The following is a 13,061-nucleotide window of genomic DNA, read 5'->3' on the forward strand; positions in this document are numbered from 1 at the left end:
GACAGGCCTGAGTGGCCATCAAGAGCATGGAGTGTTAATGGAGCATAACTGCTTTTCCCATCTTCCCCTGGGGCTCCGGCTGTGAGTGTTTGGTACGGTATCAGCCTTCAGATTCCACACAGGGAAGAGAGGACCTATTTTACAACTGACCTTGCCAGCGTGGGGAGAGAGCAGAGGGATAAAGGAAGATATTATGTCTGTCTCCATCACCTGTTTTTCCAGCCATATCTCCCCTACAGTTTGAAGTTCCACATTATTCATGTTATTTTCCCTGGTAATTGCTTCTTATGAGATTGCACGAGTAGCCAATGTTATGAAAATGCTGAATGAATCTGTGATACCAGGTTGTTTATATATATATATATATATCTCTTTATTTAACTAGGCAAGTCAGTTAAGAACAAATTCTTATTTACAATGACATCCTCCTGGAAAACAGTGAGTTAACTGCCTTATTCAGGGGCAGAAAATATTTTTACCTTGTTAACTCTGGGATTTGATCCAGCAACCTTTCAGTTATTGGCCCACTGCTCTAACCACTAGGCTACCTGCCACCCCAATCTATGGTAGTCATGTAAGGTGAACTTCAGGATACGGCTGTGCCTCAGACTCCATTTATTTATTTTATTTTATTTCACCATTTGTAACTGCGACCTGGCCAAGATAAAGCGTAGCAATTCGACACATACAACAGAGTTACACATGGAATAAACAAAACATAGTCAATAATACAGTAGAACAAAAGAAAACAAGTCTATATACAGTGAGTGCAAATGAGATAAGGAAATAAATAGGCCATGGTGGCGAAGTAATTACAATATGGCAATTAAACACTGGAATGGTAGATCGGCAGAAGATGAATGTGCAGGTAGAGATACTGGGGTGCAAAGGAGCAAAATATAAATAAATACCAGTATGGGGATGAGGTAGGTAGATAGATGGGCTGTTTACAGATAGGCTAAGTACAGGTGCAGTGATCTGTAAACTGCTCTGACAGCTGGTGCTTAAATCTAGTGAGGGAGATATGAGTCTCCAGCTTCAGAGATTTTTGCAATTCTTTCCAGTCATGAGCAGCAGAGAACTGGAAGGAAAGACGACCAAAGGAGGAATTGGCTTTGGGGGTGACCAGTGAGATATACCTGCTGGAGCGCGTGCTACGAGTGGGTGCTGCTATGGTGACCAGTGAGCTGAGATAAGGCGGGGCTTTACCTAGCAGAGACTTGTAGATAACCTGTAGCCAGTGGGTTTAGCGACGAGTATGAAGCGAGGGCCAACCAACGAGAGCATACAGGTCGCAATGGTGGGTAGTGTATGGCGCTTTGGTGACAAAACGGATGGCACTGTGATAGACTGCATCCAGTTTTTTGAGTAGAGTGTTGGAGGCTATTTTATAGATGACATCACCGAAGTCGAGGATCGGTAGGATGGTCAGTTTTACAAGGGTATGTTTGGCAGCATGAGTGAAGGATGCTTTGTTGCGATATAGGAAGCTGATTCTAGATTTATTTTTGGATTGGAGATGCTTAATGTGAGTCTGGAAGGAGAGTTTACAGTCTAACCAGACACCCAGGTATTTGTAGTTGTCCACGTATTCTAAGTCAGAGCCGTCCAGAGTAGTGATGCTGGACGGGTGAGCAGGTGCGGGCAGCAATCGATTGAAAATCATGCATTTAGTTTTACTTGCGTTTAAGAGCAGTTGGAGGCCATGGAAGGAGAGTTGTATGGCATTGAAGCTCGTCTGGAGGTTAGTTAACACAGTGTCCAAGGAGGGGCCAGAAGTATACAGAATGGTGTCGTCTGCGTAGAGGTGGATCAGAGAATCACCAGCAGCAAGAGCAACATTGTTGATGTATACAGAAAAGAGAGTCGGCCCAAGAATTGAACCCTGTGGCACACCTATAGAGACAGTCAGAGGTCCAGACAACAGGCCCTCCGATTTGACACACTGAACTCTATCAGAGAAGTAGTTGGTAAACCAGGCGAGGCAATCATTTGAGAAACCAAGGCTATCGAGTCTGCCAATAAGAATGTTGTGATTGACAGAGTCGAAAGCCTTGGCGAGGTCGATGAATACGGCTGCACAGTAATGTCTCTTACCGATGGCGGTTATGATGTCGTTTAGAACCTTGAGCGTGGCTGAGGTGCACCCATGACCAGCTCTGAAACCAGATTGCATAGCGGAGAAGGTATGGTGGGATTCGAAATGGTCAGTAATCTGTTTAACTTGGCTTTCGAAGACCTTAGAAAGACAGGGTAGGATAGATATTGGTCTGTAGCAGTTTGGGTCTAGAGTGTCACCCCCTTTGAAGAGGGGGATGACCGCGGCAGCTTTCCAATCTTTGGGAATCTCAGACGATACGAAAGAGAGGTTGAACAGGCTAGTAATAGAGGTTGCAACAATTTCGGCAGATAATTTTAGAAGGAGAGGGTCCAGATTGTCTAGCCCGGCTGATTTGTAGGGGTCCAGATTTTGCAGCTATCTGGATTTGGGTAAAGGAGAAATGGTGGGGGCTTTGGTGGGTTGCTGTGGAGGGTGCCTGGCAGTTGACCGGGGTAGGGGTAGCTATATGGAAAGCATGGCCAGCCGTAGAGAAATGCTTATTGAAATTCTCAATTATAGTGGATTTATCGGTGGTGACAATGTTTCCTAGTCTCAGAGCAGTGGGCAGCTGGGAGAAGGTGCTCTTATTCTCCATGGACTTTAGTGTCCCAGAACTTTTTTGAGTTAGTACTACAGGATGCAAATTTCTGTTTGAAAAATCTTGCCTTAGCTTTTCTAACTGCCTGTGTATATTTGTTCCTAACTTCCCTGAAAAGTTGCATATCACGGGAGCTATTCGATGCTAATGCAGAGCGCCACAGGATGTTTTTGTGCTGGTCAAGGGCAGACAGGTCTGGCGTGAACCAAGGACTATATCTTTTCCTAATTCAATTTTTTTTTGAGTGGGGCATGCTTATTTAAGATGGTGAGAAAGGCACTTTTAAAGAATAGCCAGGCATCATCTGCTGACGGGATGAGGTCAATGTCATTCCAGGATACCCCGGCCAGGTTGCTTAGAAAGGCCTGCTCGCAGAAGTGTTTCAGGGAGCGTTTAATAGTGATGAGGGGTGGTCGTTTGGTCGCAGACCCATTACGGATGCAGGCAATGAGGCAGTGATCGCCGAGATCTTGATTGAAAACAGCAGAGGTGTATTTGGAGGGCGAATTAGTTAGGGAGACATCTATGAGGGTGCCCGTGTTTACTGATTTAGGGTTGTACTTGGTAGGTTCATTGATAATTTGTGTGAGATTGAGGGCATCAAGCTTAGTTTGTAGGATGGCCGGGGTGTTAAGCATGTCCCAGTTTAGGTCACATAGTAGCACGAGCTCAGAAGATAGATGGGGGGGCAATCAGTTCACATATAGTATCGAGGGCACAGCTGGGGGCAGAGGGAGGTCTATAGCAAGCGGCAACAGTGAGACTTGTTTCTGGAAAGGTGAATCTTTAGAAGTAGAAGCTCAAATTGTTTGGGTACAGACTTAGAAAGTAATACAGAACTCTGCAGGCTTTCTTTGCAGTAGATTGCAACACCGCCCCCTTTGGCAGTTCTATCTTGGCAGAAAATGTTATAGTTAGCAATGGAGATTTCAGGGTTTTTGGTGGTTTTCCTAAGCCAGGATTCAGACAAGGCTAAGACATCTGGGTTGGCAGAGTGTGCTAAAGCAGTGAGTAAAACAAACTTAGGGAGTAGGCTTCTAATCTTAACATGCATGAAACCAAGGCTTTTACGTTTACAGAAGTCAACAAATGAGAGCACCTGGGGGGTGGGAGTGGAGCTAGGCACTGCAGGACATCACCAGAGGAGAAGTAGGATAAGGGTACGGCTAAAGACTATACGAACTGGCTGTCTAGCACGTTCAGAACAGAGAGTAAAAGGAGCAGGTTTCTGGGCACGATAGCATAGATTCAAGGCATAGTGTACAGACAAAGGTATGGTAGGATGTGAGTAAATTGGAGGTAAACCTAGGCATTGAGTAATGAAGAGAGAGATATAGTCTCTAGAGATGTTTAAACCAGGTGATGTCATCGCATATGTAGGAGGTGGAAAAACATGGTTGGTTAAGGCATATTGAGCAGGGCTTGAGGCTCTACAGTGAAATAAGACAGTAATCACTAACCAGGACAGTAAATGGACAAGGCATATTGATATTAGAGAGAGGCATGCGTAGCCAAGTGAACATATGGGTCCAGTGAGTGGTTGGGCTGGCTGGGGACACGGCGATTCAGACAGTTAGCAAGCTAACAAGCTAGCAGCTAGTAGACCAGGGCAAGCTAGCAGTTAGCAGACCGGGTTAGCAAGCAAGCAGTTAGCAAGGGCTAGCAGTTAGCGGACCGGGCAGGCAAGCTAGCAGTTAGCAGACCTGGTTAGCAGGCAAGCAGTTAGCAAGGGCTAGCAGTTAGCAGACCAGGTTAGCAAGCAAGCAGATAGCAGGGGCTAGAAAGTTAGCCTTTGGGGTGGGGTGTAAGTCTGTTTTTGCCTCTTCGTGCGGTGACGTCGATAGACCAGTCGTGGAATTAGTAGGGTTCCAAGTAGCTCTAGGTAGCTAGCAGGCCGATGTTGTAGCCCAGGAGTATGCTTCGGTGGTAGCACAGGAGCCCTGGCCGGGCTAGCTTCAAGCTAAATTGGTGCTTGCTCTGGGATGGAAACGCTAGCCAGGAGTAGGCATCCGGGATTGCGGTTAGCTAGTTGTGAATAACAGATGAAAATGTTCAGTTTGCGGTAGGAATCCGGGGATAAAAATAACGGGTCCGTTATGCTCTGGTTAGAGTCACGTTGTTCGAACTGGCGAGAGCTTTCCGAGCTGAAGGTTAGCTGATGACCGCTGGCAATGGTTTGCTGACTGATATCTGGTAGTTAGCTGGCTAGCTTCAGTTGAGGGATTCCAGATCCGAAGTAAATATAAATACTTTAGGAGAAAAAAGCAGATCCATGCCACATTGGGTGAGGCGGGTTGCAGGAGAGTATTTAGATGACGAGGTTTAGCAAAATATTTTAAAGGATATGCGACGAAAAATATGTAAAACGATATATACAAGGACGTCTGACTGCTACGCCATCTTGGATCACTTTAATGTGCTGTGCACGATGAAATACCAAGTTAAAGGAACTCAACTCATGGCAATATGGGTTACCACTCATAATTCTCTGCCTAATTTACAGTTCACTCACTAGAGGCTAGCCCTTTATGATAGAGTAGATTGAAGACCTTCCTTAGATATGAGGAGCAGTCCCCCAGAGTACAATTTTCTCAGGTAAAGATCAGATTGGCAGAATGCTTCCGTTAACCATCTGAGATAAGTCTGTCAATTTGTGCCATGTGTCTTTCTTGTAGTTCTCCCTGTAGTGAGAGTTCACACAAAAGAAAGATGTGGATAGCCATCTTCCCCAGTCAAAGGTGCACATTGTTTTTTTTCTGTGAAATTCCTCAGGTCAGGACTGCAGAAACATTGAGGCTCGGTAAACAAGGGCAAGTTTACACAGGAGACATGTCATTTTGGAAAGTTTCCAGCCAGTGAGAGGTTCAAACAGTTGCCCCTATGAGTGACAGAGGTCCCATCTGCACCCCTCAGAGATTGTCAGGGCTGAACAGGGATGGGGATTTGTACTGACTGGAACTAGATGTGTGATTGACAGCTAAGAAATGTCTGGGCAAGGGTCAGACAGGAACTATGCACAATAAAGTGTGAGATAGAAAAGGAGTGGAACAATTAGAAAGAGGACTTTGCAGCTGCTTGAGGAATTACTACTCACTCACACCATATAGTTTCATTGTACCCCTGATCAATGTTACAACTGATCTGTGGATTTGAGTGGGTGATGGTGTCGGAGACTAAGGGAGATGGGCTACAGTACCACCTTGGCCTCTCTCTCTCACAGATAATTACAGGCGTCTGGTAGCCTAGTTCAGAGCTGCATATCTGACATTAATTCACGACTGAAAGCATAATTATAACTCTGTCTGTTGTGCTGAGTCATACTGCCTGCAAAGCCTGGTGGTCTAATGTATATGTTTGCTTTGCAGCAGAAGGTTTGGCCAAGATCTTGGACCACCAGGGAAACCTCTTAGGTGGGGATGGATGGCAGGAGCCAGAACAGCAAATAAAACACAGGACTTTGAATGAATGGAATTGGTCAATTTATAGGATACTTTTAACAAAGGGAGTAAACAGAATGTAATCGATATGTTACAAAATGAAATGATAGGACCCAGGAGTTATACTATTCCTGGGTTTTAGATTTTCTCTTTATAATTCATGCCTTTTACATCATTGTTGTCTGTTAGAAAATTGCTCAGTTACATGTGTAGATGGTCTAGTGGTTAAGAGCGTTGGGTCACTAACCAAAAGGTCACTGGTTCAAATCCCCGAGCCAACTAGGTAAAATAAATGTGCCCGTGAGCAAGGCACTTCACCCTAATTGCCCCCTGTAAGTCACTCTAGATAAGAGCATCTGCAAAAATGTCTGAGACCTGCTGATGTCCTACTGTGTATGATTCTGACCTGTGTATGATTCTGTCCTACTGTGTAGGATTCTGACCTGCTTGGAATGTGATGCAGGCTCTTGGGGAGTGAAGATTAGAAATCAAACGTCTGTGTGGTGTAGGAGAGCAAAGAGCCCAGCACAGCACCGTGGCCTCAGGCCAGACTGAGCCAATCTTCTGAAGACTCTAGCAGCAGTGAGAGAATGAAACAGGTGTTATTTCAAACCGTGCCCTTTGAACAAACCCTCGATATACTTTTCATTTCATACTGTAGGAGCGGAGTGGAAAGAGACAGACAATCTTGTTAAAATGACTTTATAATCATACAGTACATATTTCATATTGGACCAAAAGGCATGTGGCAACGTGAAAGACTACTAAGGCCTGTGGTTCTTATGGAATAAAGTCAATGGTTCACCATTCCTTAAACAGGTTAGAGCTTCATAAAATTTCAGTGTACTCAAAAATAATACAGTACATCTGACCGATCAAACCAATATCTGCACAGTAGAAACAGTAATCACAGAATATATGGGGACATACTTTTACATGAACGACATAAGGCACTTGGTCAGTGAAATATCCCAAACACTTTAATTGCACAGGGACACTGCTCATGACAGCTTGATATGACAAAAGTTTACTCTTTAGATATAGTCTCTGTGCTGTCAACATAAACTTTCAGATGCGGGTTTTGAATTCATTGCAAGAGCAGGCACATTGGCATCAGCTTTTGGCGCGTTAAACTCGACAGAATTGCACTTTACTTTTAAAGTCCTGTTAAAACAGTAGAGTTTCTTGGGAGAGGCTGAGGATGCCCTCTCTTTTTTGGGGTTCTGTTTGCACGTTTTGACACTTTCTTCCCATGTGACGGGAGTAGTACTGGGTTCAAGCTTCTTGTTGCCAGGCATCTTATGACCAGCGTCCTTTTGCATCGTAGTGGACACAAAATGATCCACGCTCTGATCCCTTGGAGCGTTTACCGTTTTCTCTTCCTCCCTCTGTGTTTCATGATTGGCTATGCAGCACCCTGTGTGTATGTGAGCTAACGTGCAGCCCAGAGCAGAGGCAGGAGGCCTGTGAGTCTGGGCTGGGGTGGTGGGGCTGCCACTAGGGCCAGAGGATGCTCCAGTCCGGTGTACTTCCTCCAGCCCAGCTGGGTCTGGGGCAGAGTGTTGGTCCCTGGGGAGGCCACCTGTGAGGGGGACAGTGTGAACACAGTAGTTTCTGAGGTGGCAGTTGTGAGGGCCCTGTCTGGGCACCCTGCCCGGGGTGCAGTGGTGGAAATGGGCTGGGGGACAGTGGACATAGTGCATACGGCAACCTATTGGTTTGTAGACTGCGTCCAGAGTGGAAAGGAGGGTCTGGCCTTTGTTGGCATGGCTGCCTGTGAGGGGGAATGGGGACTCCTGGGTGGCTTGAGTACATGGGTGGGGGGTCCACTGCATACCCATAGACTGGTGAGGGGGATCTCCACATGTGCAGGTTGTGTTATGGGAGTACTGGCATCTGGGTGTGGCGTCAGTCGCCAGTATGCCCAGTCCATTTTCAGAGCAGGGACCTCTGCCAGACTCTGCCTTGCTCTTAAAGGGGATGTGTGTGCAGGGGGCAGAGTGGGGGGCTATTCCATTATAGAGCTGGGTGCATGTCTCCTGTTCCTCTGCAGGTTTCTCCTCGTTCTTTTGGTTTGAGGCTAACGGTTCCAGCTCGTAATGCTCATGCTCCACCTCTCCTCCTCGACTGTCCAGTTGGTACTTGGTGCCATGCTTGCCCTGGGGCGAGGGGACGTTGGTGGTGCCCTCTTTGAAAGCCTGGCACTGAAACCTCTTGGGCAGGGGGATCTGTCCGCAGGTGCCCTGGGGGCCCAGGCAACGGCACATGCACTGGAAGAAGAATGTGGCAAAGGCCCAACTGATGCACATGATGAGCATCATGAAGGTGCCCAGCTGGGTATAGGCCAGCACCGTGGACGGCATCATCATCGCCCCGGCAACAAAGGTGGTGAGCGCCGCCATGGCGATAGCAGAACCCATCCGGCCAAGGGAGAAGACTACCTTCCCCTCGCGGTCAGGCTCGGGGGCAAGGCGATAGGCGACTCCGTAGTGCACGGCGAAGTCCACCGACAGACCCACTGCCACCGAGATGGTGACCGACTCCAGCACGTTGAGCTCCCAGCCCAGGAGCACCAGCGAGCCCACTGTGACGAAGATGGTCCCCGCGATGGAGAGGATGGCGTAGAGGCTGATGATGATGTTCCAGGTGGTGAGGAGCATGACCACGAAGGCCACCACCACGGACAACGCCATGGCGATGAGCGTGCCGTCTGATAGGCTGTCCTGCAGGTCATAGAACTCCAGGTTGCTGACGAACCAGCCGTATTTCAGCCCGTCTGGGGCATTCTTCAGCTCCTCCTGAATCCAGGTGTCCACCTCGTGGTAGAACTGGTGCATCTTCTCATAGGCCAGTGTGAACAAGTAGGTGCTCTTGAACTCCAGGACGATGGCCCGGATGGTGTCGTTTATGTCAAACCGAGGCCCGGGGGTCTTACTGTCCAGGTGGAAGCTGGTGCTGCGGTCCAGCTCCATGATGGCTCTCTTGATGCACAGCTCAAAGACATCCTGCTTGTAGGGGAAGGTAGACTGGCTGCAGCAGGGGTAGACAGAGGCCTCTTCACAGTCCCGGTTCTCCATCCACTGCTTGAAGGTCTCGATGAAGCAGCTGGTGAAGTCCTGCTCCTCCGACTGGAACACGAAGCTCTGGTTCCTGAGCTTCTGGCAGAAGTTGAGAATCCAGAGCTGGGAAGCCGGGCTGGCGATGTTGAAAGTGTTGTCCAACATCAGCTTGCCTTTGTTCTTGGGGTTGAGAGGGTCCCCGTTGTCCACGGGGGTGACCCCCCAGATGATGGTGATGGGCATGTGCAGGTCCTCCCCATGGTGGACCCTCTCGAACATGAACAGTTTCTTGTACTCAGCGTCGTAACGCTCAAACGGGTGGGAGGAGCGGAACACTTTGAACTCAGACAGCTCCAGGGAGGGTAGCTTCATCTTGGGGTTGACACACACCACGTACGCCCCTCCCACTGTGAAGGCCAGGAAACAGAAAAGCCAGAGGTAACGCAGTTTGATCACGATGCACGGCAGCACCTTCTCAAAGAAGATCCTGGAAGCCTCAGAGATGGTGAACAGGCACTTGTTTGCTTTCTGGCACAGATTGGCCCAGAGGGTGCGGGTGCAAAGCCCTGTCTGCTGGTGGGGAGGTTTAGAGCAGGTGAAGATGTTGGGCAGGTAACGCTCATGGAGCACCACCACGGCTGGCAGCCAGGTCACCATCAGTATGTAGTTAACCAAGATGGCCGTGCCGGCGTAGACGCCGAAACAGCGGATGGCGGTGATGTTGCTAACGTAGTTGGCATAGAAGGCGGCGGCCGTGGTAAAGCTGGTGACGAACATGGAGAGGGCGGCGTGCTGCAGAGTGATGCTCACTGTCTCCGACAGCTCAGCGTTGGGCTTATCGAACTTGGTGTAGTTCCACACGTCACAGAGGACAAAGGCATCGTCTGCCCCGATGCCCACCAGGATGATGAGGGCCGTGAGGTTCATGAAGGGGAAGAACTCAAAGTCGAACACCATGCGGTACAGGAAGTAGGACACGATCAGGGAGCTGATGATGGCGATCATGGTCATCAGGGTGATGAACACAGAGCGGGTGTACACACACATGACAAACAGCACAATCACTATGGCTATGGCTGGATACACGGTATCCGTCAGTAGGTAGTCCTGGAACAGATTGTGTTTGATACCGAACTCTATCCCCGTGATGGTGGTGACGCCATCCGAGGAGTTCCAGTTCTCAAAGTTGTCCAGGTAAATGTTCATCATGGTCTCCCCTTTCTCTGTCGGGGAAAACAACATGCTGTGTTTAAGGGTGGGGATAAGGTAGTCTGTGTTCTTTGGGCTCAGGAAGTCTTTGTCCACCAGGAAATGGAGGATCTGGTAGATGGCGTTGTACTTGGTGCACTTGCGGGGGACGTTGGTGCACTTAGACTGGTCCTTCCGGCGAGTGGTCATGTCCCAGCAGTCGGGACCCAGGGTTCCGTTGTGGTAGTACTTGGCACAGGAGCGCAGGATCTTGAGGGTGTGTGACACGTCGCGCTCTGTGATCTTCTGGCAGGAGGACTTGTTGGTGAGGATGGCAACGTAGTTTCCCAGGGTCCAGCTGGGGCAGCAGGAGGCGTCAGTGGTGCGCTGGCACAGGCTCCAGTACTGAGGGTGGGAGCGCACCTGGGGACAACACAACAGGAGATAAGAACAGAGTATGACTAGAATAGAACTGAACTATTGACCCAAGGAGATCAGACTCCAGCCATAACATGACTAATATGATGGGGCTTATTGCACCATTTGAAATGAGAAAATGCTGAGGCACATCTTCAACAGTGCTGTTCCACTTACCCGTGTATTGTCCAAATTGCACATAGATTTAATTGCTTGTATGTTCCACAGGTTCTTCCCCTCTGCAGATGTGAATACTAATCTAGAGTATCTGTCACCTACACATACAGTAAAGAACATCTGGTTAGCATTTCATCACAGTCAAACATTGTCTGACAAACCCTTAATAGACAAACAGAAGAAGCGTGAAGAGTTTGTACCTGGGACATCACAGAAGAAACTGTCTTTACTGAAGTCCCAGTCAGCTTGTCTTTTATCTCTGTCAAAGTGATCTTCAGCCCACCTGTCCTCTTGGTGACTGGAATAAAAAAGTTGAAGTGTGATTACACTGTTGACATTTCATACATTTGTATAAAAGGTTCCTTTAATTCTGAAGATCTACATGAAAGAATGAGATGTAATCCACTTAAAGCATACATACTATTTTCACTTGGTAACAAAATGAAAAAGACAGTTAAAAATAGGGTCATTCTTAAACAAATGAAGGAAATGGTTTTAGGCCAACCCATTAGTGATGACAAAGCCAGTGATAGTGATCACTCTACTGATGTATGACACAATCATATTGTTATCATTATTTTAAATATCATAATAATAGCCAGGTCATAGAGGGATTTTCAGGGAGTGACATCCTCTGACCGAGACAGACAGGATGGCCCTTTAATCAGGAGTTTGTCAGAGCAGACTGAGGGGCTGAGGCAGAATGATGCAGAGAGTCCTGCTGACAGGTCTGGCCCTGGAGGCCCCCCAAGTCCACACACACATACTTGCATGCGCAAACACACACCTGCCCTTGATTATTCACCGGGCCCCCAGTGATCGGGATAAGTAATGGAAGATGGGCCTGGGATAGAACAACCTCCCCACCGATCCTTTTGCAGGATGGGATTGAGATTTAGTGTGTCTGCTGGTCGGTCTCTCGGCAGCATTCATCACTCCATCTCCTGGCCTGAGGCCTAAACCTGATCTAGCCTGCTAGAGGGTTAGGAGGAAGACATCAAATGGACAGGATCTGCGTGGTTATACTTGTTACCTTTTCGCCTGCTCATCCGCATACTTGAATGGGTAGTTAGCCAGGGTTGCTTTGTACCCTGTGTTTTTCACCATGTTGTTCCATGTGACTAGTCGCTGGCCTATGGCTGTGCCTCGTGGCTCAAATCCCTGAAGAAATAGAGGACATCTTTTTAGTTTACCAGGAAATTCACCTTTGACATCTTGGACTTCTCACATCCACTCAATATAATGATTTTAGTGCGTGCGAAACAATATGTTGTCCATCTTGGTCAAATAAGGACCAAGATTATCTATGGAGAAAGTGTTGTGCCTTCCGTCGGCTCAGCCTACTCACCAGTAAAGGGTCTGAGAAGTCTGGCAGGTCTGGCACCAGGATACCCACCAGGGCACACACCACGATGAGGACTGTACACACCCCCAGGACCACCACTGGCCAATCAGCAATCAGCTCTGCATAGCTGAAGATGAAGGACAGGTATTGATTAAACACAAGGCTGATGGCTTTATAACTATACGAATATGATATGTACTGATAAGCACGCAGAAAAGAGAAGGGCACACGGATACACCAGTAGAACATCAAAAAGAGTAGAAGGTGCTCATTAAAACGCCATTATTGAATATTTTGTAGTTATTCAAGTATATTCAGTGTTCTGATGAGAGAGAAACTACTTAAAGGCATCTTTTGTAAAGGAGCATGGGTGACTGTTAGCAGGTTCCAGGTACAGAGAGCCCTTTTCACTACACAGGAATGACAGCTCAGCAGGGTTTTGATGGACTCAAGGAGAGAGAAAAGCTTTCTTAATAAAAAAATATATATACAGTGCCTTGCTAAAGTATTCGGCCCCCTTGAACTTTGCGACCTTTTGCCACATTTCAGGCTTCAAACATAAAGATATAAAACTGTATTTTTTTGTGAAGAATCAACAACAAGTGGGACACAATCATGAAATGGAACGACATTTATTGGATATTTCAAACTTTTTTAACAATTCAAAAACTGAAAAATTGGGCGTGCAAAATTATTCAGCCCCTTTACTTTCAGTGCAGCAAACTCTCTCCAGAAGTTC

General features: G+C 47.5%; 1 protein-coding gene across 2 annotated transcripts in view; it reads right to left on the bottom strand.

Annotated features, from left to right (window-relative positions):
- Positions 1-6,822: 6,822 nt before the first annotated feature.
- LOC112250381 (protein dispatched homolog 1) overlaps positions 6,823-13,061 on the bottom strand; it is a 72,470-nt gene continuing 66,231 nt past the window's right edge. For both annotated transcript variants that reach the window (XM_024420470.1, XM_024420471.2), the window contains 5 exons: positions 12,326-12,449; positions 12,011-12,138; positions 11,178-11,275; positions 10,978-11,075; positions 6,823-10,806 (listed from right to left, as the gene is read on the bottom strand). In XM_024420470.1, the coding sequence (XP_024276238.1) occupies positions 7,192-10,806; positions 10,978-11,075; positions 11,178-11,275; positions 12,011-12,138; positions 12,326-12,449 (4,063 nt within the window). In that variant the 3' untranslated portion in view covers positions 6,823-7,191. The remainder of the gene's footprint in view (positions 10,807-10,977; positions 11,076-11,177; positions 11,276-12,010; positions 12,139-12,325; positions 12,450-13,061) is intronic.

Source organism: Oncorhynchus tshawytscha, linkage group LG05 (assembly GCF_018296145.1).
Source record: "Oncorhynchus tshawytscha isolate Ot180627B linkage group LG05, Otsh_v2.0, whole genome shotgun sequence".
NCBI lineage: Eukaryota > Metazoa > Chordata > Actinopteri > Salmoniformes > Salmonidae > Oncorhynchus > Oncorhynchus tshawytscha.